This window comes from Musca domestica, unplaced genomic scaffold (genome assembly GCF_030504385.1).
Source record: "Musca domestica strain aabys unplaced genomic scaffold, Musca_domestica.polishedcontigs.V.1.1 3, whole genome shotgun sequence".
Lineage (NCBI taxonomy): Eukaryota > Metazoa > Arthropoda > Insecta > Diptera > Muscidae > Musca > Musca domestica.
In genome coordinates, this window is record NW_026712299.1 from 22929039 (window position 1) to 22956446 (window position 27408).

The 27408-nt window shown below is 33.9% G+C and overlaps 1 protein-coding gene across 1 annotated transcript in view; it reads left to right on the plus strand.

Annotated features, from left to right (window-relative positions):
• Nucleotides 1–22316: 22316 nt before the first annotated feature.
• The window catches only part of LOC101898311 (protein sax-3), a 92024-nt gene continuing 86932 nt past the window's right edge, over nucleotides 22317–27408 (plus strand). Inside the window, exon 1 of the mRNA XM_011293109.3 lies at nucleotides 22317–23517. Coding sequence (XP_011291411.1) covers nucleotides 23160–23517 — 358 coding nt within the window. The 5' untranslated portion in view covers nucleotides 22317–23159. The remainder of the gene's footprint in view (nucleotides 23518–27408) is intronic.

A 27408-nucleotide genomic window follows, 5' to 3' on the forward strand; every position in this document is an offset into this window, starting at 1 on the left:
TTCCGTTCGTGCACATTTCAGTACTTTTCGCACTTTTTTATAACGTATTTCCAAAAACCCAGCCTTATCACACACCTGCACACCAAGACTGGCTCTCGTGCAAATTCCAAAATTCTAGCTTTAGCCATTTCGTCTGGGCGTTGATAGCTGATAGATCAGTTAGTCAGCTATGACTGAAATCAGATATATATTGTGTTCCGAATATCATTCTTATGGTGTGCGTATTAAGAATTTTAAAGTCGGGGCACTTCCCATGTATGAAATCAAAATTGAGTCATTGAGATTATCTACAGAGCCCTGGGTATCTGCACATTCTCAATTTTTAATATTTTTATGTGTTGACATTGCTTTTTCACAACAAATTGCTTGTTATCATGTATGTAGCTCTGTGACTAAAATTGGTAATTAACAAATTCTCTTTTTTTATGAAGAGCGTAGGCATATGACAGAGTTAAGTGTTTGAAAATGTCTCAATTAGGAAATTTCACAATTTCAATGGCAGTGGCAATTACAAAAAAAAAAAAAATCATAACTTGAAACGAAAGCGACAACAACAAAAACAAAAACCAGTACTGTCGTTTACATACGTCCATATCAAAAAATTACAAGTGCTTTGTTTGTCGTGCTTAAGTTGAAAATGGAAATTAGACGTCGACGTTGAAATATGAAAATTAAATAAATTTGTTAAAAATACACGAACACCCAGACACACGAAATAATATTTTGAATGACAACATGATTCAACATCTACTTTGATTATTTAATAGCATGTGAATTTCAATGACCACCTAAGTGGATATGGTTTTGACGTAATTGGTCCAAAGTATGCATACAGACCAATTGTTAATGATTGTCATGATATAATTGAACAAATTTGTATTTGTATGATATTTGGAAGACAAATGGGCTATGTACTACTCTTGTATGATTTTCCTTACCAGCATTCCCAACTGCTTAATGTAGGTTAGGATAGAGGAGGAATGAATGTTGAGAATGTTGAATGAACTATGGAGGATATATTAACTTTGTCATTCCGCTTGTAACACCTCGAAATACTCATGTCAAACACAACAAAGTATACATATTCTTGTTCAGCGTAAAATTCTAAGTCGATGTCCGTCTGTTGTAATCACGCTATCTTTCGAACGAATTGAGATACAAGGCTAAAATTTTGCACACAGGTTTATTTTTACAGTAGGCAGGTTAAGTACGTAAATGGGCAATGTAGGTCCACGTCTTCGTATAGCCCCCATATAAATGCACCTCCCGATATTTGGTATTTTGATGATGTTAGCGACATTATTAATCGGAATTGTTCAAAATTTGATATTTGAAGTTCGCAATGGATACTACAGCCTAAGACAGAAAATTGTCTGTTCAGGTCCACGTCTTCGTATAGCCCCCATATAACGGTACCTCCCTATATTCGGTATTTTGGTGATTTTGGCGTCTTTATTCACCAAAATGTTTTCAAATTACGCATTTAGAGTTCGTAATGGAAACTCCAGTCTGTGACAGAAAATTGTCTATCCAGGTCCAGGTCTTCTTATAGGCCCTATATACCAGTACCTCCCTATATTCGGATTTTGACGAGTTTAGGTACAATACTCACCGAAGTTGTTTGAAATGTCGTACTTGAAGTTCGTAATGGATGCTACAGAATATGACAAAAAATTGTCTACGCAGGTTCAAGTCTTCGCACAGCTCCGATATAGCGGTACCTCCCTATATTCTATACTTTGATGATTTTAGCTACATTATTCGCGTTTATTTCAAGTTCCGAATTTGAATTTGGTAATGACTCATGACAAATAATGCCTGTGTGGGTTCACGTCGTATAGGCACCAATATAACGGCAATATTCTGTATTTTTAAAACTTTACCAATTTTTTTCTGGATTTTATTTCCAAATTCGTTCCAAATGGTGGAGGGTATTCAAAGTTCGGCCCGGCCGAACTTACTGCTTTTTAACTTGTTTATAGGTGACATAGGGATCCGTGTCTGAATGCACAAAGGTATTCCATCCTTTAATTTTCTTTCACATCCTCACACAGCCTGCAGTATTCGAAGTTAGAGTTGTACAATTTGGATGTTGCAACGACCTGTGGATGTGATGGATGTTGGTTCGTTGTACCACCAAATACCTTTGAAGAGTATTTCTAAATCTCTGTTAAAAATACAAAGAGAAGGTTTCAACATTTCGGCGACTCCAAGATCTATTGACTGCAAATCCATCCTTTAACATTTCAGAAAAGCATCCAAAGCCGGAAAGTAATGCACATATTTCCCAGAGCTGTTCTACACCTCAGTATTGCATTGGAATTGATTTTGATAGATTCAAGAGCATTAAACTCTATTTTGTCAAACCTCATGTATGTTTCCTTAGCTGTTACTTCAGCTCTAAGAAATCCTTTGGAAATCTTTGAAAAATTTCTTTAGAAATCCGCTTTTTATGGTCAGACGGTCCTTAGAAAAAATTCTATAAAAATTGACGTTTGAGCCTTCGTACAGTATGCAGCGTGTTCTGCTCAGAAAGCCTCATCGCACTTCGTTCAGCCTGTTACATGCAGTATACTTTATACCATATTAGTTGACAGTTCAAAATTGTGCCTAGATATTTGGCTTCTGAAAAGAGATTTGAGATCACTCCAACCAGCACTGGTGGAATGAATTGATCTAGCTTGCGCTTACATGTGAACAGTGAACACTGACTTAGGCATTATGTTTGGATTTAATTTCCGATGAAGGCTCCCTTTAACTCACCTGTCTACTCCAAATTTTCTACAATATAATCGCCCACCTCATGAAGAGCTGTTTCAACAGACTTTTCTTTTTTAGCGGAGTGCTGCCACATGCTTACCAGTGTCTAGTTTAGTTCCGTTCTTATACCCAGGTCTATTAGCCTTTCAATGATCTTTGAGTTCGTTTCTGTTAATTAGCATACCAAAGAGAATTTTATCACCCTCTGATCTGACTGGAATAGAGTTGGTCAAAAGCAATCTGTTGATATCTTTACAGTTGGAAAACGCGTTCTCGCTAAGAGGTCTAGAGAGGTAAGACTATAGTCTGATGATATGCTTTTTTGTTTCTTCATACTGCCAATTTTGACATACCTTGCGAAACCTTATATAAATTCCCCCATGAATTATTCTCGACGCTTTTAATCTTTTACCTCCACCATAGTAGGGAGGGTATATTAAGTTTGTCATACCGCTTGTAACACCTCGAAATATACATTTTAGACCGAGCATAGTAAATATATCCTTCTGTCCCTCCGGCCGTCAGTTGAAATCACTCTAGCTTCCGAACGAATTGAAGTAGGTAAATAAAATTTTACTCAGATGTGTGTTAGGTCTGCAGGATTTCTGGTATTGGTATACAGGTCCACGTTTTGGTAAAGCCCCCATATTACTGCAGAATTTTGTTAATTTTAGCGACATTATTCACCGATTTTTTTTCAATTTTCGTATTTGCAGTTCGTAATGGGTACTTCATTGTGTGACAGAAAACTGCATATGCAGGTCCACGTCTTCATATATATCCCCTATTTAAAGGTACCTCCCTATATTCGGTATTTTGATGTTTTTGCTAAATTATTCGCCACATTTAGTTTTTATGCCCTCCACCATAGTATAGAGGGTATATAAAGTTTGTCATTCAGTTCATCGATTTAGCGATGTCCGTCCGTCTGTCCGTCAGTGGAAATCACTCTAACTTCCCAACGAAATGAACTAGATTGATAAAATGTTACTCAAATGTATACTATGCCTGCAGGACTTTTGGTATTTAAAATGGGCCATGTAGGTCCTCGTTTTAGTATATCCCCCATATAACGGTACCTCCCGATATTCGGTACTTTGTTGATTTTAGCGACGCTATTCACGGGAATTGTTTCAAATTGGGTATTTGAAGTTCGTAATGGATACTACAGCCTAAGACAGAAAATTGTCTGTGCGGGTCCACGTCTTCGTATAGCCCCATATGACGGGACCTCGCGAAATTCGGTATTTTGATGATTTTAGCGACATTATTTAGCGGAAGTTTTTCAAATTTGGTATTTGAAGTTTGTAATGTATACTACAACCTAAGACAAAGATTGTCTGTACAGGTCCAGGTCTTCGTATAGCCCCCATGTAACGGTACCTCCCGATATTCGGTATTTTGATGATTTTAAGTACATTATTCACCTTTTTTTAAGTTTCGCATTTGAATATTGTAATGGCTTATGACAAAATTTACGTATGCAGGTCCATGTCGTCGTATAGACCCTAATATAACAGCTACATTCGGTATTTTTAAGATTTTAACAGAATTTTTAATTGCCAAATTCGTTCCAAATGGTGGAGGGTATACAAAGTTCGACCCGGCCGAACTTACAGCTGTTTTAATTGTTTTTTTTTTTTTTTTTTTTTTGTATTTGAATATTGGAGAGGCATATGACAAAACTTATCTATGCAGGTCCACGCCTTCGTACAGATATAGCGGTTTCGATATTTTTATGATTTTAACAGTATTTTTCATCGTATTTTTAAGAAGATGTTGTATAGCAGCCAAGTAGGGTGCTTTTAAGATTGTTGATATTGCTTGCCTTTTAGGGTGAGGTAATCGGAATGTCGAACTTTCGAAGTTCTTGGTTTTCTATAGGGTTTATGATTAAACCCATCAAAAAGAGGTTTGGAAATATATCTTCTTATGTTCCGAAAATGGGCAGTCATTGCCCTCCAGTTCCTTATTAGGGAATCGTCCATGGTTGTTAGAAAATAACAAAACAGCCCATTCAGAGCCTTTCCCTAGCCGCACTGTCACAATATTTTCGTTACATAGGTACCAACAAGTTAATATAGAAAACAAATAAGCAAAGGCTATAGTCGTGCGGGGCTACCATGTGATACCCTACAACACTACAATATGTTAGAAGCCTCCTCATGTCCAAATCCACTTTGGAAGATTTCGCTTTTGAAATTATGTCACGGAGCACTGCCCAAAATTTTGACCAGGGACATTTTCCAAATATTTATGTACTCCGTCGAGCTGTTAGTTTTTGTGGTCCATTTTACGGCTAAATATAATCCAATGGTCATCCAAAATGCTAGAATTCTTCCCCGTTCTTAACTCTCCTCTCAGGCGTGTCGATTGGTTTCAATTGTGTGATCAGGATTTTTTTTCTCTGTGTCTCCAAATTTAGACTCATCTATATAATTTGCTTTTCTACATCAAAGTAGTGGTCCATTCTACCCGCTGTCATAAATTCTAACTTCGTGCAAGATTTCGTGTCCTTTGGTTTCTATTTGTGACCTTTATAACGGCTGCAAAATCAGGAACATTTTGGGTTGTTGATCCATTTCAACCCCTAAATATATTGCGGACATCTTTGAAAGCAATGAGCTTAACCTTTCTGAGCCTAACCCTACCTTTGTGAAAAATTTCGTGAGGATCGGTCGATAATTGCAATCTGTATATAAAGAATAACACCAACCTGTGTTGTAAGGTGAAAAAATATTACAAGATATACACTTCAATATTTTAAGTCAAATTGAAAAAATCGCATGCGATAAAAAATATGAAAAAATAAAAAAATGTCACAAAATACTACAAAATCTATGTTAACATCATTATTGGTATCTTTTTATGCGATTTTTTTAGATTTTATACTTTTATGCCAAAAGGGCATTCTAATTTTAAAAAAATTGTCAAAATCACTCCAGCCATTCTGGATATATAAGCATTCTAGCTAACATCCCCTTCCTTTGTATATACACATTGTATATATTCCGCTATATATATCCGATGTATTTACTATCGGCATCTACGTAACGGTCAGAATTGACCTGTTCGTCTATTTGTTATTTCGCCGGGATTAAAATATTCGCGGTTGAATAGCAAATTTTACTTTTACTTAACACAAATGTTGTAGCCTATTTCACCCACTAAATATTACCAGATGACCATCAAAATTGGAAGGCTTCTGCCCAGCCCTAAGCTCTAGCCCAATGCTAACTTCCGCTTTGATTGGTCTATAATTGCGACCTGTAGAGCAACTGCATAATCAGGAATTTATTCAGTGTTTGGTCCATTTCAACCCCTAAATATTATGAGATCATCTCCAAAAGAAATAGGGTTCTATTCTGACCCTAGGCCCACCTCCATTCTAAATTTCGTGAAGATCGGGCCATAATTGCGACCTGTAGAGTGATTACAAATTAACATGGACAGACGGGCAGACGGACATACATAGCTAGATCGACTCAGCTCGGCGAAATAGGAAGATTCATATATACTTTCCTATGTGGGAAATCAATATTTCGAGGTGTTACATAATTTTTGGCCCAATCAACTTATAATACTCCCAACACATAGTGTTGTAGGGTATAATGATGATGTCAGTATTTGTTTATTCTAGTCAAAACGAATTCGAATCTACAAAAAATTTCCGCAAATTATAGTGATGTGGGGTATATCATGGTAGGTCCCGTTTGACTATAGCCTTTGCTCATTTGTTGATTAAAAGCGTTACAGATTTCATTAGAAATGTGTTTACAAATTTAGGTTGCGGTTTAATTTCTATACAAATCATCTCTGGTAAATTATAAAATATTTAAAAAATTTATGAAATCGCCTTTCCCAAACACCTTCTGTGGAGCAATATAGTCCGATTTTAGTTAGTCGATATTTTGTGAAAATTATGCGGATAAATGTGACTGAGCGATCGTTATAGTATATGTTGAGTATCGTCCAATACCTCAATAACGGACATACAAACATCACAGAAGATCTGATGTGTACAAGTCACAAACAATAATCACCGACAATTACAAAATGAGGACATCACCTGCTTGTCACATTTTATGACAATTATCACACCTGACCACTGCACTATGGGTAAAAATCATGATTTTTTGGCATAAAGTCATTTTTTTTTTGGTTTCATATTTTGAAATTTAACTGATTTCCTAAATGTAGATACCCATATTAGAAAAAAAAATGTTTAATATCAATACGGGTGGCAACCCTTTTTTACTGGCGAGGTTTTAAAGTCAGCTGTTTGAAAGTCACTTTGTTTTGGTACAACTGGCGGTAAAGATCAGCTAAGTTCAAGTGCTTCTGATTTGACAAAATTGAAAAAAATAAAATGTGTAATTATGGAAAACGTTAGTGCAGGTATGTAAAATTAAGACGAGGTGCCCTTTTTGTCATAATTGTCTGTTGTTGTAATACTGTGAATTCTTTCTTTTATGTATAGCTTTATATAAAATCTATAAATTGTAGTTGTGTTCCGTGGAGTGTAACTTGTGAATGGCAAAGCATTGCAAAAAGGTATAAATGCCAAGTTATTAACAAAAGTGTGTTAATTAATGAGTAACTAGCCTTTTTTGTTCTATTTTGTGCCAACACGTGTTTTGCAGATAAACATGTGTTTGTCCATGCAGCGCTCATTGAAATTTGGAGAAGCAACAATCGCTCAGAAGATGCACTTGTGAAATATGTGTTACAGAATATCAATAATATCAGTTTAAATGAAGACCAAATGTGTTTTATATCAAAACAAGTGAAAGATTTTGTTAATTAGATAAAAAAAAACATTTGCCAAAGTGCATCCGTAAACTAGAGCGATTTAAAACTAAACATTCAAAATGGCTTAGCAAAAGTATAATTATTGTAATGAATGAGCAGTATGTTTCTCCAAATCATCATAGCCGATCGGCCAGATCGGCTATATAGCAGCTACATGAAATTGTGCCCCAAATCATATGAAAATTCGTAGGTCATCTTGGGGGCATAAAAATGAATACAAATCAAATTTCACTTCAACAGCTTCATAAATAAAAAAGTTGGGTCAAATAGGCCAGACCGGCTATATAGCAGCTATATAAAAAATAGTGCCCCAAATCATATGAAAATTCGTAAGTCATCTTGGGGGGGGCTTAAAAAATGAATACAAACCAAATTTCACTTCAATAGCTTCATAAACAAAAAAGTTGGGTCAAATCGGCTATATAGCAGCTATATGAAATAGTTCCCCAAATCATATGAAAATTCGTAGGTCATCTTGGGGGCATAAAAAATGAATACAAACCAAATTTCACTTCAATAGCTTCATAAACAAAAAAGTTGGGTCAAATCGGCCAAATCGGCTATATAGCAGCTATATGAAATAGTGCCCAAAATCATATGAAAATTCGTAAGTCATCTTTGGGGTATACAAAATTAATACAAACCAAATTTCACTTCAATAGCTTCATAAACAAAAAAGTTGGGTCAAATCGGCCAGATCGGCTATATAGCAGCTATATGAAATAGTGCCCCAAATCATATGAAAATTGGTAGGTCATCTTGGAAGCATAAAAAATGCATACAAACCAAATTTCAATTCAATAGCTTTGAAATTAGAGTTTATGCCAAAATAAACGTAAAAAAAACCCATAGTGCACTGGCTAGCTAACAAAAAGTGCACCTATTCTGTCAAATCATATTGTCATAATAAGTATTTCTTATTTCCCGAAAAAAATAATATTTCAATTTTTCCGAAAATTGTTTTTGGAAATTTTTTCAACCCCATAAATGTGAAAATAGACCAATTAATGTAGTTAAATATTTAATATGCCGACATCCCCTCTTTTCCTTAAAGTAAACGCAGGTACGTTGGTATACACCACTACTTATTTACAAACACTTCGATATATTTTTCTATACCTGTTTCATTAAGAGAGCAAATAATTCTTCTTGTTTTTCAGCTACCTGACATTCGGGGCTTATCAGGAGTGTTCAGAAAGAATTACAAAGAGAAAAACAAAACAACAAGAACAGAATCTAAAAGGAATTCTGACCTTTTTTGTGGCCGTTTAAAAAGTAAAGAACGAAAAGAACAAATGTCAAACAAGAAAAAAAAAAAAACAAAAGCAAAGAACAGAATAATAATGATAGTCAAACAAACACACACACTATGTCAGACACACAATTTGAGATGGATAAAATAGTATTTCATGCACACACACATACTCACAATGATGCATCTTTGCAAGGGAATTTCTCGTTTTAACACCTGCCCTTTAGCTACAGCAAACCATGAATTTTCCAAAATGTAATGGAAAATACAACAAGAGCAAAGAAGTGGAAAACCCGAAACACTGAACTCAGTGTCAGGTATAGTGCACAATTCGGGACAAAAGACCATGGCCAAGATGACAGCAACTAAACAAAACTAAAAGTTAAAAGCCAGAACGGTATGACAGAGCGTAAAAGGAAAACTGACCGATTTAAGTAAGGGTTCTCTTTTCTTTTGCTGCCGAAAATTTTCCCTCCTAGTTTTGACGCTTCCATTTTCAGTGTGTGTGTGTGCGTGTCACGAAGATTTACACTTTTTCATCTGGCACAAGAAGGCATGCTAAGAATGGACAACGGGTCAAATACACCAATAGGGAAACTAAAACTTAAAAAAAAAAAAAACAAATTCATAAAAATTACCCTTAAATTTAACATCATTAAGGTTCGTTTAGAAGTTAACCGTTCTACCAAATACGTAGGTTAATGCGGAATGTAGGGAATGCAATGCTAAATTTGGTTATTAAAATTGTTATAAATTGTCAGGAATTCATATATGAATGGACTAAAAATGTATTTAAAAACTGAATATTTTTAAAATTATAAAAAATATTTCGACTTTTTAACCCTTCTATAGTCAAAGGTTAAAATACGGAATATTTTCTTAACATATCGTGGGAAGGCCGGAAAAGGTGACTCTTTCTCACATTATCTATAATATTTTTTTAAGAATTTAAACATTGAAACATAACCTAATTTTGAAAAAATGTAATTTGGAAAAAAATTGGAAAATTGGTAAATGGGTAATTTGTTATACTTCCCATGGGGAGACGGAATGTAAATACCTTGCAGTAGATAATATGATAAAAACATGAACGGAAAGTCGGAAACCTGTAGACTTATTAAAATGATATAATGGCATACACCACTATAAATATTTAGATGTTCTACCAGTATTGGAAATTTGAAGAAAATCATACTGACCATATGGTGACATAAAAACTGAACAAAGTCAAACGACATAATTTTTACTTTTTTTCAATTTTATTGAATGAAAGCAAAAAATGTCGGAAATAACATCAAATTTTAGAATAAGTTAAGCTTTGTTCGAATTGGTCACCTTTGGCACGAATTATGGCGTTCAAACGGCCAATGAAACCGTCTCACGCTGCCCGAATGTATTTTTCAAGCGCTTGCTTGAAAATACCAACCTTGCTTTCCAAAATACTCCAGACACAATAGTCCAACGGATTGGTATCCGGAGATTTTGGTGGCCATTATACGCTGAAAATGAAGTGAGAAATAAACAAAAAAAAAAAAAAAAAAGGAAAAAAACTGTAAGTTCAGCCGGGCCGAACTCTTAATACTCTCCACCATTTGCAACGAATTTAGCAATTTTCAAAAAAAAAAAAAACATCCGTTAAAAGTTCTGTTAAAATCTTATATTAGGGCACAAGCAACTTTTGTCGTAAACCATTACAATATTCAAATGCGAAACTTGAAAAAAAAAATCTGTGAATAATGAGTTATTATTATATGGGGGCTATACCAAAACTTGGACCTGCACGACAATTTTCTGTCATAGGTTGTAGTATCCATTATGAACTTCAAATATCAAATTTGAAACAATTCCGGTGAATAATGTCGCTAAAATTATCAAAATACCCAATATCGGGAGATACCTTTATACGGGGCTATATGTAATATCCATTACGAACTCCAAATACCAAATTTGGAACATTTTTGGTAAAAAATGTCGCTTAGATCACCAAAATACCGATAATAGGGAGGTACCATTATATGGCTATACCAAAACATGACATAATATACGTTTGAGTAAAATTTTATCAACCTACTTCATTTCGTTCGGAAGGTAGAGTGATTTCCACAGACGGGTAGACAGACGGATCGCTAAATCGACATAGAGTTTTATGCTGATCAAGAATATATATACTTTGTGGGGCCTAAAATGTATATTTCGACGTGTTACAAACGGAATGGAAAACTTAATGTACCTTACATACTATGGTGGAGGATATAAAAATGTTCAATATGCTTGGAAAAATTTTTTGAATCTGAAATTTCTATTCCTTCCGTAAGAGCGAATAAGGTATTTGGTGTAGTAGAAACATCGGCTTGAAAAATATTAGCTCCAGATATACGATAATTATTTTTTTTAGGGGGAGTAATAAGAGAATCTTCTAAATTCTAGTCAAAAATTGTATAATGTTACCGCAAATTGTAGTGTTGTTGGGTATCAAATGATAGAGTATTAAAATCATTTTGATCCAATAAAACTTACACTCTCCCCAGAGGAGTGTATATCGATTTATTTTGAGGGATTAAACTCCATATCATAAAGTATCCTGAAAAAAGTCAAATTCTTCTATAATATAATTATACCCTACAACACTATGTGTTGGGTTTGATTGGGCCGAAAATTATGTAACACCTCGAAATATTGGTTTCCCACATAGGAAAGTATATATGGATCTTCCTATCTCGCCGAGCTGAGTCGATCTAGCTATGTATGTCCGTCCGTCTATCCATGTTAATTTGTAATCACTCTACAGATCGCAATTATGGCCCGATCTTCACGAAATTTAGAATGTCGGTGGGGTTAAGGTCAGAATAGAATCCTATTTCTGTTGGAGATGATCGTATAATATTTAGGGGTTGAAGTGGACCAAAAACTGAAAAATTGCTCTACAGGTCGCAATTATAGACCAATCGAAGCGGAAGTTAGCCTGGGGCTAGAGCTTAGGGCTGGGCAGAAGCCTTCCAATTTTGATGGTCATCGGGTAATTTTTAGTGGGTAAAATAGACCATAACATTTGTGTTAAATAAAAGTCAAATTTTCCATCAAACCGCGAATATTTTTAATCCCAAACAGACGAACAGGTCAATTCTGACCGTTACGTAGATGCCGATTGTAAATATATCGGTTATATATAGCTAAATATATACAATGTATATATACAAAGGAAGGGGATGTTAGTTAGAATGCTTACATCTCAAGAATGGCTGGACCGATTTTGACAAATTTTGTCAATTCAGAATGCCCTCTTGGTATAAAAGTATAAAATGTAAAAAAAATTGCTTAAAAAGATGCCAATAATGATGTTAATATAGATTTTGGAGTATTTTGTGGAATTTTTTAGTATTTCATATTTTTTATTGCATACGATTTTTTCAATTTGCCTAAATTGTGAATTGTACATTTTGTAATATTTTTCACCTTACAACACAGGTTAGTGTTATTAATACATATTATAATTATCGTCCCATTCTCACGAAAATTTTCATAAGGGTAGGGTTAGCTCAGAAGGGTAGAGGTTGAAATGGACTAATAACTAAAATTTTTCCGAAATCACGCATGAAGTTAGAGTTTGGGACAGCGAGTAGAATGGGCCACTACTTTTGTTTGAAAAAAATACCAATATTTTCATTCTACCGAAACGCTGACAATAACTTAAAGGCGAAATCCAAAATACACAATAGGCGAACTTTTCTTAATGCTGACTTCGTTGACGAATATATCCAAATATTGTAGACAAATAAATCATATAGACGAGGAGAAGAGGATCCAAAGAATTACATTATACTAAAATGCTTTTTGTATTTCTTGTAGATCTTACAACGGCACTTATAAACATTTCCATATCCCTCCACCTGTTATGCATTCGTTTACCTTAACGAAATATCAAAACCATGTAAATAAGTTTTGATAAGACAAGACACCTTCGACGAAGGGCCTCATTTTAAGGCATTTGAAACTCCCAACCACATTTTTCAATTGAATTGACTACATACTGATAGTAAATATTTTTACAGGTTTTGACATGAAACAAGACCCAAATGCTCTGGATTTTGAAAACACTTTACTCCTTTTTTATTTTAGCGAGACTTTAAGATTCGCCCATCTGCAATTTATATCTTTGGTAGAGTAAGCAAAATCTTTCATTGTATCTAAGATACCTTCCCTCGTATTTTATCATCGAGCCTGTCCTTCACCTAAAAAGTTGCTGTTTGCCTTCACAACTAAATCCTTTTAAATAATCCAGAGCAAAATTCTGTCTAAAAGCCAAGCAGTCAGGCAAAAAAAAAAATTAAGCCGAAAATGAGTATTTAAACAAATTAGAAAAAGGGAAGTTTTTTCTGCTTTTTACTGTTCTTAATCTTTTTTGAACAGCTCACTGAAGAGGATCAAAGTGGGGAAATTTAAATAACGGCGTTGATTACGAAAGCAAACTCGAAAGAAAAACAAAGACGCATACAAACGGCAGGTGGAAAAAAGATTGGCTTTACTAACTAGTATTAAGTAATAATTACATGAACATTTAAAAGTTAAAGCAAACTGAAAGCGAAACGCATTGGAGAGAAGTTATTAAATTGGTTTATTATGCAGATGCATCTTTTTGTGCGTGTGTGTGAGTCGGGTGGGTCTGGTTTGGGAAAGATGAAAAGCGATATGGATTTTAAATGGAACTACAAATCGATGACATGGTTTGCCATTAACGAAGAGCGAAAACAAAAACTCTTTTTAAACGAATTATTAATGGGGTGGCATTAACTTCAACACTTTCAAATGATTTTTATAAAATCCACAAAAAATCCACAACAAAAAAACAGAAACTATGACAAAGATTATCAAAAATTCCATGATAGAGGCCTAGGCTTACTGTCAACTGATTTCAAGATGACGATGATATATGCCTTAATAATCACTTTAAAAAATGCGAGACAAAGAATACCACAAACAAATTTGCATAAAATTAAATATCCGAAAAAATTAAATATTTGATCAAAGAAGTTTATGTGAGTCGTCTGCTGGTGAGTGTCATAAAATTATTAGGCAATTTTCATAATTTAAAAATTTGTACAAAGAAATGCAAATTAGCAATAAAAAATTCATGCCTTTGTCTTATTTATGGTGTGTGAAAATTTTTTACGCATTCAAGTTTGGAGATTAAATACATTGGCATGTGAATTTGGCTGCTCGTCTGCTCAGTCTTTGAGATATGACTATGAACTGTATAATTAGTTTAATTTAAAATCAATTTAACATTTTAATTGGTCGAAATTTACATTGGTGATGAGCCTGAGTGACAGTAGCTATTAGCGTATGTCGAATGAAATTAAAGTATTGCTTTGTTATTTTAATTGTGGATGCTGCATAAGGTGTGTTGGGTAAGGTATGAGACCGAAATGTGGAAACATTTCGGCATCCGTTTCCTAATGTCATCTAAGAAATAAGAAAAATGTGCCCAAAGGTCACATTTTTATACCCTACACCACAAGGTGATCAGGGTATTATGTCTTTGTGCATTTGTTTGTAACAGGCAAAAGGAAACGAGATAGACCCATAGTTCCTTTTGATGAAATAGAATCACTTTCTGAGTTGATTTATGCATGTCAGTCCGTCTGTCCATGTATTCTTGTGAACAAAATGCAGGTCGCATTTATTATCCGATTGAGATGAAATTTTGCAAACAACATTTGTTTGGCCCAAGGACAAACCCTATTGAAATTGGAGATAATCGGTAAAAATTTAGATGTAGCTCCTATATATATCTTCGTCCGATTTGCCTTTTATTGTGCACCAAACGTGTAATATCAGCCCGAATAATATGAAATTTTGCACATACAACCAAATTAGGCCTGAAAATAAGTATGCCAAATTTGCCGATTTGTTATTTTTGTCCTTCACAGCCGTAATATGCACTCTGTAACAACAATATTTGGGGAAATATATCAAATGCAGCTCTGAAATACCTTTGGTAAATTTTATCGAAATCGGTTCAGATTTGGATATAGCTCCCATATATAATTTCGTCCGATTTACCGTTTATTGTGCACCAAACGTCTAATATTTGCCAAAATGGGATGGAATTTGGCACATACGACCGAATTTAGTCTAGAAGGTAGTATGCCAAATTTGGTGAAGATCGGTTCAGATATAGCTATAGCTCCCATATATATTGTTCATCCGATTTGTTGTATTTGTTACCTACAGCCGTAATATGTACTCCGTAATAATGATATTCAGGGAAATATATCAAATACAGCTCAAAAATATCTTTGCCAAATTTTATCGAAATCGGTTCAGATTTGGATATAGTTCCCATATATATCTTTATCTGATTTCAAATTAATTTTGCACCAAATGGGCAATACAAGTCCGAATTTAAAAGATACAAATGCTTTGGCATATTTAGTCCTTTGAAGTTTAAATTATAATTATAATCATAGCTTGTATGATTGAATTCTCCCATAAAAACTTTTAATTATTAAGTGGAGCTCAACTAAATTAGCAAAGTGGTGTAGGGTATCATAAAATCGGCCCCGCCCGACTTTAGGACTTTCTTTACTGGTTTAGTTTTTAATTATAATTTCCAAGTGTTCGAGTAACACCTTAAATGATATCCGAACAGGTTTCTAATTATAATTATCCACACATGAGAAGTTTACTTGTACGAGTTGTGCTCGAAAAATTCCGTGAATTTTTGCGATCAATGCTAACAATATTTTATTCTGAATTTAAGTTAAATTTTACATCTGGCTATCAGAAAATGATCTTTCGTTATTCGACTTAACATAAATGTATTATACATGGGTGATTGCTTTTTAAGGGTAAAAATATACGAATTTTAATAAAAACCAGTAAAGAAAGTCTAAAAGTCGGGTGGGCCGAGCTTCATATAACAATTAAAAAATATATAAAATCGGATGACCAATATATATAGGAACTATTGCTATATCTGAACCGATTTTCACCAAATGTCACATACTTGTTTCTAGGCTCAATTTGGTCATAATTGTCAAATTCCACCCCATTAACATTACACGTTTGGTCCACAATAAAAGACAAATCGGATGAATATATATGGGAGCATTATAAAAACTTAACCGATTGCGATAATATTTGTGAAATGTATTTCTGTGCTGTATTTAATATATTTACCCAAATATCGTTGTTACATAGTGCTGCTGAGGAAAAAAATATCAAATCGAGTGAACAATACAGGGTGAGATAAAACAAGTAAAAAAACATTAAGTTCGGCCAGGCCAAACTTTTAATACCCTCCACCTTAGGGTAAAGAAAACATTAGAGCTAATTATGACTCACATATACCGATTTTTAGACATACTCATGGGAAAATGTGCCAAAAATCATCAATATACCGAATATCGGAAAATACGGCTATATGGGGCTATACAAAAACGTAAACCTATACATACAGTGTTTCACCAAAAGAGCTAGAACCCATTAAGACCAACAAACACCAATTTCTAGACAAATCCGCGAAGAAATATGGCAAAAACCATTAAAATGCCGAATATCGGGAGGTACCGTTATATGGGGGCTATACCAAATCGTGGACCTATACATGCAATGTTTCGCAACACGAACTGGGACCTATTATGACCTATAAATACCAATTTTTAGACAAATCAGTGAAAAAATGTGTCAAAAACCTTCAAAATATCGAATATCGGGAGGTATGGTTATATGGGGGCTATACCAAAACGTGGACCCATACATGCAATGTTTCGCCACCGGAGATGGAAACCCATTTTGACCATCAAATTCCAATTTTTAGACAAATCCGTGAAAAAAATGTGGCAAAAATAATCAAAATACCGAATATCGGGAGGTAAATTTATATGGGGGCTTTTCCAAAGCGTGGACCTATACATACAATGTCTCGCCACACGAAATGGTTATGACTTACAAATACCAATTTTCAGATAAATCCGTGAAAAAATGTGGCATAAATCATCAAAATACCGAATATCGGGAGGTACCGTTGTATGGGGACTATACCAAAACGTGAACCGATATATCTCATTTTCAATACCAACCATCCTAGACACAATACAAATAGCTCTGCTAAATGTTGACACCCTACGTCAAATAATGTGCGCTATATCGTGATTTCAAGAGACAGACAGACAGGCGGACAGACAAACGGACAGACAAACGGACAGACAGACGGACATCGTTGAACTTAGATTTAAAGCTGATTATGTATATATATATACATTTTATGGGGTCTACGACGAATATTTAAGGATGTTACAAACGCCTTTCCAAGTTGGAGGGCATAAAAACTTCAACAAAGTCAAACGACATAATTTTTACATATTTGTAAATTTTATTTAATGAAAGCAAAATATGTTGAAAATAGCATCAAATTTTAGAATATATATATTTTTTAATTTTATTGAATGAAAGCTAAAAATGTCGGAAATAGCATCAAATTTTAGAATAAGTTTAGATTTGTTCGAATTGGTCACCTTTGGCACGAATAATGGCCTTCAAACTGCCAAACACCGTCGCACGCTGCCCGAATGTTGATATGCGGTATTTTGGCCCATTCCCGTCAGAGCGCTTGCTTAAGGTTACCGACACTTTGGTATTTTTTAGTGCCAACATTGCTTTCCTCATTTTGCAACCATTCTTGGGTGGCGCAGCTGCTGATTGCGATGGTGCTGAGTCCTGTTGGAAAGTCCAAGGTCTGCGTCCAAAATGTTTGCGCGCCCAAGACTTTATTACACCCTCCAGAATATTTTCACTATAATATTCGGCATTTATTCTGATGCCACGGTCGATTAATTCGAGCGGAGAGCGACCATCGGCTGTTATGGCGGCCCACACCATAACCATGGCCGGCGCATGAGTTCTGGTGGCCAACTGAAGGTGCACTTTTTCAGCTGACCTCTTTGGCAAGTAAACACGATCAATTTGTTTGTTTGCAAACTGCTGGACAACGAATGTTTTCTCATCGGAGAAACCACATTCGGAATTTCACAACTTTCGGCCAACTCTTTAGCTCTTTTGAGTCTAATTTCTTTCTGTTGCGATGTAAGTTCTTGCACTTTTTGGAATTTGAATGGCTTTACCCAGAGCTCATTTTTCAATATTTGCCGAATGGAATATTGAGATACGTTCAGCTCACGAGCCATTTTTCGGGCACAGCTAACGGGGTTTCGATCAAGTCGCTTCTTTACTTTTCGAACCATTTCTGCTGATGTTGCTGTTTTCTTCCATCCACTTCCTAGACGTCGGGCTACGCTACCAGTATTACGGTGACGAACGATGGTACGGGACACAAAAGATTTATTCACATTTCAATGTTGAAGTGCTCTAACGGTAGCCACTTGTGGTTTTCAGCCAAATATAAAGAAATCACACTATCACGCTTGAATTGCATCACGAACAACTTTTTTGTCTGGAAAATTCTCACCAAAATGCTTTTGTACGCTTGTAAACAATATAATGAGCTGTCACTGAAATAATCTTAACAGCTGTCGGACGAGTGGCTTAGAAATGACTGCCTCTGAAGCTGGTTACAGTTTTTTCATCTCACCCTGTATCGAAGTGATATCACGCAATCTATAGCAATGTTATTTGGTATAAAAGATTAAAATGTCTTCATCAAATTTAGTGAAAATCGATTCATAATTGGATATGCCACTCATGTACTCGTTCCCCCTACAACCAAATTATGATTGCTCTAATGCCTAATGTTGATAGGTGGTATGATATTCTTGAAATTACGGGAGATCTACTAAATATACATAGTGATTTTAAATTTATGGTTTATGTTGACTTTTACGGCATGAAACAATTGGGCCTCAGCTTTGCTAATTGTGTTACAAGTTGCAACGCTTCTGAAATATTTCAGGAAATATCTCAACACATACTTCATTAAACATTCTTTGTATCAATTACCACAAATTCTTGCATACAGTATTTGTGTTTAAATTTTCTTGATAAATCTATCTCAACAATATCAATGTGTCTCAACACAAGTATCTAAACATTCCACATTAGCAAAATAATTTAACAAATCGTAATTCTAGTATTTACAGTATGCAACATCCTAATCTCAATATTCCAATATTCTACTTTTGGTTGCATAAACTGTTTGGGTAAATTTGCAGGTATTTCAAAAAATAATTTAGCAATATTTATGTATCTCAACATATATACTTTGATGTTATATATTACTTCAAGTTATGCATAAATAATTTGCAACCTATGGAATTCAACATGAGTACAATGTTCAACATTTTGTTGCATGAGTGATATTATATGTTGCAGAACAGTTGAAGCTATTAAAATAAATGACTATTCCATCAACATGCATTACACTATACAACATCTATGTTACAACACGTGATTCAATATTCATGTTTTGGTTGCATGTTGCGAATGAGCCGATTTGTAAACCTTTCAAAAAATCTCAACAATATTCCTTTATACCAACATGGACATCTAGAGATTAGACCTAACGGAAATGTATCTACCACTTCAAATTATACTCTTCAGGGTATACAACGTCTGAAATTCCAAATGAGTACATTATTTCACTATTTGCCGTACGAACGTCATTAAATGTTTCTGAACAGTTGCAACTTATTTAATAAGTATCTCAACAATATTTATGAATATATACAAAAGTATCTATGCTTCCTATTTTATTAAAATGTATTACTAATCTTGACTCTTTTGCGTGGGACGTGCAACATGTATGATACAACATGATTACAACTATTTCAAAAATGCTGTGGCACAAATTGCTATTAAGGTTTCAACATGAGTGCAACATGTCAAAAAATATCTCAACACAATTATCTATCAACATTACGAAAATGTATCCAAATTGTACCGAATGTAGATAAATATAATTTTAGCACGAATCGTTTAAAATATTTTATAATTATTGCAACAATTCGAGAAACTATCTCAACAAAAGTAACGTATCTCAAAAATTGTATCTAAACATTCTACACTATGAATATGTTGCAGATATAATTGTTCTGAAATATGTATCTAAACATTATGAGGTATAAATATACAATGAATACTTCATTTTAAACATGTATCTCAACTCAACAAAATATACCCAAGCTGACCCACAAAAAAAATCATGTAAGTAATGATAATTTCGCTCATCACGAACATTAAATGCCCTCCATAAAAAAAAAGTTATAAAAACCTTAAAAAATGTCTGGATTCAATGTTTGAAAGAGTTCAATTTTAAACTAGATATTTCAGTGCAATTCGTTGGAGAAAACAGTTAATGTCTTAAAAATTCTTTAAAGTAGACCGTACCGTCCTATGCGTATTACACCAAAACGAGGTCCTATATACTACATATCCATTGCGAGTTTCAATAACAAATTTGAAACAATTTCCCGGGGAAACATAGCTTAAACCATCAACATACCGAATATGGGAAGGTAATGTTATACAGGGTGAGATGAAAAAACTGTAACCAACTTCAGACTGCTGTCATTTCTAACCCACTCGTCCAACAGCTGTTAAAATTACAAGCGTACAAAATCATTGTGAGAATTTTTCAGAAAAAAAAATTAGTCTTGATGGAATTCAAGCGTGATAGCGTGATTTCTTTATATTTGATTGGAAAACCACGCATGACTATTTTAGAGCACTCCAGCATTGAAATGTGAATAAATTTTTTGTGTCTCGTACCATCGATCGTTACTGTGATACTAGTAGCGTAGCCCGACGTCAAGGAAGTGGACGGAAGAAGACAGCAACTTCAGCCCAAATGGTTCGAAAAGGAATGAAGCGACTTGGTCGAAGCCCGCGTCGCAGTGGCCGAAAAATGGCTCGTGAGCTGAACCTATCGCAATATTCCATTCGGCAAATATTGAAAAATGATCTCGGTGTAAAGCCATTGAAATTCTAAAAAGTGCAAGAACTTATACCGCAATAGAAAGAAAATAGACTCAAAAGAGCTAAAGAGTTGCTTCGCTTGGCCGAAATTGGTGAACTGCTGAATTTAGTTTTCTCCGACGAGAAAACATTCGTTGTCCAGCAGTTGGTAAACAAATAAAATGATCGTGTTTACTTGCCAAAATGGTAAGTAGAAATGTGCACCTTCGCTCTCCGCTCGTATTAATGGACGTGGCATCAGAATAAATACGGAATATTATCGCGAAAATATTCTGGAGGGTATATTAAAGACTTGGGCATGCAACATTTTGGCCGCAAACCTTGGACATTCCAACAGGACGTCACCGATGGTGTTACTCAGCAAGCGCCACCAAAGAATGGTTATAAAATGAGGTTCCTCGCTTCATTTCCAGCGCACAATGGCCACCAAAATTTCCGGATACCAATCCGTTGGACTGTTGTGTCTTAGAAAATTGGGCTAAAATCACGAATTCCGAAATGGTGTGGTATTGTTATATGTGGGCCTTTAAGAAAACATAGACCAATATAGACAAATTTCTATTAGAGTTGATGGTATTCATTGCCCAAAAAATATCATATTTCAGAATTCCGTTTGAAAATTAGGCTGAAATCATCAGAACATGAATATCAGGAGTTGCCGATAAATGGGCGCCATAAGAAAACGTGAACCTATATGCCCACATTTTGGCCATTGTGAAACTAAATATTAAAAAATTACGAGCTCATTTGTATTTTTATCAGATCGACACATATAGATGTAAAAAATTGTTCTGATTCAATATTTTGGTCAATGGCTTTATTTTCAAGTCGACAAATGAAAGATCGGACAAGCACAGGTGGTAATATCGATTCAGTACCTAATTATTGTTTCGAATGTTTGAGACTTTCCAGCCTATTGGTAAAGGTATTATGTATAACCTGTCTTACCCATAATGCTGATTGAGTCTTCATTGGTGTTGAAATATCCCACCAATTGTTTGTCCATACTTCTACCAAACCAACAACATTTCAACATCCAAACATAGATTCCTTAGATTCTTTGTCAACATACCATTTCGTACCCAGAGAATACTCTGAGCAGAAAACAAACAAAGAGAATAAAATTCAAAATAATTGAGAGATTATTTCTCTCATTGATACAAATACAAAGAATGTAAACAATTCAGATACAATCCACCACATGACCAAACAACGGATATGCAACAGCAGGTTTGCTGCCAAAGCAAACACGAACATGAACGAACCAAAGATATGTTCCACACACACTCAAAGAGGCAAACGAACGTAACGGAATCGAAATGAAACGAACAAACAATACACTTCGTAGAATGATGCTAGCATGCCGTCCGTATGCATTTATGTAGGTAGCAAGCGCAACCCACAACCCAAGAACACTTCGTGCTGGCGAGCAACATCGTGGCATGAGAGCATTACTGTCGTGCTGTTGTTGTTGTGTGTGTGTGTGAGAGTGAGTGTGTGTTTGCGCGACAGTGTATTTTGTGTGCGTACGTACTTGGTGTTGTTTACCGAACGCTGTGCAATCGTGGATGAATTTAGTTGTAATACGATTGCCGGGCGGTTTGGTTGACTTACAGAATACGGGAACGCAAAGCGTCGCGCGTTCGTCCATCCACCAAAATACCAAATAAAATTTGTTGGTTTATCAAAACAATATCAGCAGATGATGACGACGATGAACACGTAGTGGGAATAAAGAATTATTTTTCGGCCCGATACGGATTATTGAAATCAAGTGCAAGCAAAAATTGTGATTTTATGTGGGATTAAAAATACTACCTGGAGAAATGTAGTAAAAAATTTACAAAAATTTAACTGAAATAAAATTCCAAAATAAAATATTGGAATATAACTAAAGTGAAACTAAAATCTACAAAAAATATTGGATACAGTGCAAATCATTTTAAATTTGGATTAATGTGAATGAATACTCAAAGAAATGTGATTTGAAAAATTAGAAATGTAAAACAAAAATATTTAAAAATGAAATAAATTTGAAAAGTCAAAGCACAACTCTTCCCTGTCTAAAATTTTCAAAACAATTTGAAATTTAATTCTAATTATAAAAGAAAGGCAATCATTTCTTTTGCCCCGTTTATATCCATCAAAATGTCTTTAAATCTCTACAAAAGTCTATAGAAATTGACATTTAAATATCAAGTGAATGATCGGTAGCGGCAATCAGTGAGTGAGTGAGTGAAATATTGTCGAAAATAAAGAAAATTAGTGGGGATTGTCGAAAAAGAAAACAAGAAAAATAACAACAATAAAAATCTACAAGATCTCTCTGCCTCTAGAGAAGTTGAAAACTAAAACAAAAAACCATAAGACGCACGTCTGGCCCTAGCCATACCAAATTCAAATAAAAATGCATTTGGTTGGTGGATTTAAATTTAGAAATAATCTTTATGTCGCCGACAATTCAAAAGACGACGAGAACGACGGCATCATGACAATAACAAATAGAACAAGAACATATGGATTACAAAAACAACAACAACACCAACATTTAAAGAAAACAAATGCAGTAACAGCATCTTTGTCTTCAAACTCCTCAGTATCAGTTGCAGCAAAGAGGATGGCGACACCAACAGCATCAGCCAGAACAACAACAACGGCCAATAAACATTTGGGCTTAATGTCAATGCATTTGGCCGTTGTATTGTTGGTATTTTTATTAGCCGATAGTGGATTAAATGGATTACGCTTAGTTACAGCCCTTAAGGGTAAGTTACAACACACGCACATAAATATTTTACAATATAAATACCAGGCAGGAACATGAAAAGATGTGTAGGCTTATACAAGAGACTAGACAAAAATACAATATATATTTCATAAGAAAGCCAAAGTAGGGAGGGATCGATCACCTACCTACCTACCTCCTTTTACATTTGGAAATATGGTACACATGTTTGTCTAGCTTTTCTCGGTGTTTTTTCTAAACTACCTAATATATCATTTTTTTAGCTAGAATTTGTATCATATGTTTTCTTTGGGGTTTTCCACAAAGTTTTGGGGATTAAAAAAAAACATTATTTTTTTCTGGAGGCCGAAATAAAACGGAACTATATAAATCCATGAAATAAGTAAGCTATTAGGGAGTAGGAAAATAAGATATATTGAAACTAGACAATTTATTAATAGGGGTCATATATTTTAAAATTGTGCAGGAAATTGTATAGCCAGACAAGTTTTTAAACAGAGAATAGAGGAAACCGAATTTTGAATAATGGGGAAATTAAAATGGTATATGCAACTTATGTCTGCTTTTGAAGCAGAAGATATTTGTCACAATTTTAAGAAGTTTTTGGTAGAACTCGGTTGTAAACTAATAAAATAGATCAAAACATATTTGATCTATAAAGGAGAATATATTCGCATTCCCAATATATTCAAATATGAAAATATTTCCCCATCCATGGAACAAAAATGTATGGTTAAGATATATGTATATCTCCTATTTGGAACATAAAAGATTCAGTATTGAATTTATATGAATTCATTCGTTTAATGCCACAGATCACTATTTAGACATTTTGTATTCGACTCTAAAAATTATGACAAATAAGTGTCACTTAACGCAAGGAACGCATACTTATTCTTTAAAAATTATACGACTGGTAACTGGAAAAACCTTACAAGAAGATTCCAGTCTTCAACGGCTCCTTTAGCAAGATTGAGAACAAAATTATTGACAATAAATAGGTTTTGTAATTTTTTTGTAACATTTATCTTGAAACAAAAAATTAGTTTCGGATAATTGAAAAAAAAAAACGCAAGAAAATACCAGCCTTCATAGACTCCTGGCGATTAGCCAAAATTATGTACTGGAAGTATATATTTTTTGTAGTTCAAAAATTTAACTGTAAACCCCAATTCTCAGTTAAGAAGGGTCATGAAATATGACAAGCCTACGAAAAAAAATTATTTCATTAAAAAAAGATATCTAGGAATAAAATGCATTCCCCGTGAGATTAAATTCCGTATTCAAACATTACAAATTTCGAAGATTAACTACATGTTTTTAAATAAAAATGAGATACTCATGCCACTGAAAATTTCTTGAATGTCTCATTTTTATTAAATTCCAGAATTTCAAATTTTACAAAAAATAATCAAAAAATGAATACTAAAATTATGTGTTATTTTGTGAGTGATTTCGTGAATGAAAATAGTGATAAAATTATATGAAAAGTGTATCAGAAAATCGAGTTTTTTATATGTGCGAGCCATATTAGATTTACTTAAAATTAGTGCCGATTTTAAAATGATACATTATATTTTTGTGCAGGAGTTAATAGTAAAATTTGAAATGGAATATTTGTTCTCTAAATATCCCTGTACAATGAAGTGTTAAGGAAGATTGGGATACCATTTTGACACCATACCAAATAGAATAAATGAGACTCTCCCTAATAATTTTCCTAAATTTGCTAATGTGTGCGAATTTGTATTTTCAGTGACAAAATGTGAAATTTGAACCCAATATTTTATAAATATACTTACGACTTCTGAGACTATTTGTGAAATTTGATACATTTATCTAACAATATATCTTTAAATAAGCTTCGGAGGTGTTAATCTAACAGATTCACCAAAAGTGACATGTTAATCCAAAAATGTCTTTTTCTGGACTTTTACCCAATTTTTTTCTATGAAATATTCTATTCAATATTTTATTAATATATGTGCGTTCTCTGTGACTTTAGCAGAAATTGTCGTAGAATATCTCATTTCTCTCGTTTCTCATCAAATAATTTCTCTCTAAAATGAAATTCCAAGGGACTATTCACCACTTATTCCAAAAAAGTTCAATGTTAACCCTAAAATATATTTTGGAATATACATCTTTTTGATGTTTTACGTTAAGTTTCGAACTTAGAATATTCTGAGACTTGGGCCTCGATTATCTTTCTATTACAATGCGAAATGAAAAATTTTATAGAGGAAAAAAATGTCAAATAAAAGAAATTATAAAGAACATATTTACGTTTCATTTTTTCATAGAACATGAATTCAGCCCCTGAAGTCTTAAGTTAGGTTTCGAATTTTGAAATATTCTGTGCTTTCGGAAAAGTTGTATGCAGGAATTTTACACTTTTCGGGTAGACATTTTATAAAAAGCATATATTGTACCAAAGGTTTGAACAATTGAAAAAAAATATTCCACATTTTCTCCCAATGTCTCGGAATGGAATATTATTCCCTTTTTAAGTTTGAGTGCTATGTAGTATACAAGTTTCTTTTGTTCAGAGACTCACAATGAAATTTGATCTAGAATATATTTTTCTTCGACAATTTCCCCAAAAAAATGATGTATTAAGGGATATTTTGACTTTCAATGAAAACGTGTTAAATTTGCACTAAAAAAACTAAAATACATAATTTTAAGTTGTGACAAACGAGTGTCGAATGTCAGATTTCTTGAAAACTGTAAAATCCGGATATATAGTTTACTCTGAGATTTATAGTGGAATTTCGTCAAGAATATTCTTTCTTTTGACACATTCTGTCTAAAACCAAATTTTATGTTACATTCAAGTCTCAACTCCAAAAAAGGCCGAGGAATAGTGGATCTCCTTTATTTAAGTGACTTTGCGATGTAAACTTTCATAACGTCGATACATTTGTTTTTCTTCGTATATAGGGTGTTATAGCGTTAAAATTAGCATTTATTCCAAATGTTTCCAAGGTTTTAGGAACATCTATAAAATATGGGAAACCTTATTTAGATATACCCTGATTAAAAATCACAAAAAAAAAAAATAGTTCTTAGTAATAACAAAATTTACACATTTAAATCATAAATATTAAATCGAAATATCGCTTGAAAGTTTAAAAATTTTGTAAAACTTTTATAATTAGGAACGAAAAATAGTTCGCTGTATTTTTGATTTATTTCAAAATTATATTTTTTTTTTAATTTTTTTTATTAGCAATTTCCCCTTTTTCTTCCATTTTTAAAATCTCCTAAAATAATTTTTTCTCTTTCTTCTTCAAAAGATCTCAAAATATTTCCCTTTAGTTTTTCCATCTTTTCAATAGAAAGAAATAATAAATCCTTTTGTTTTTCCCTGTAATTCATTGAGGTTCAAGGCTACTTAGGACCATACTTTACAATGGCATTGTAATATGATCTTCACCCAAGAAAAACGCCATAGGAAGCCTAGTTAAAGTGAAGAAAAATGGAAAAGGTTCCAAAAACAAAAATGGAAGGACTTGTTGGAAAGAGATCAGCACACACACACGCACATCCCGACTTATGTATATGTACATACAAATAATGCCAAGTGTTTAGTAAACTGCGGGATATGCCATGCAGATGTTTTTCAATTCCTTTCTTAAATAGTTGGAAGCCAAAACTACCTGCTTTTTGTAGAAAAGAAAAACCCGGGAAATGTTGTTGCTTACTTTTGTTATAGATTTTAAAAAGAAAAGAAGGATATGAACATATGGTGGTATATAAATATGAATTATTGTGAGAGGTAGGTGGTAGTGGAAGGGAGGATCACAAATATGAGAGATTAAATAAGGCCATATTTTTTCTAAGAAAAAAAAAATATGAAATTACTAAAATAATATGAAAAACTAGATATTTGCCTAAAAGTAATGTT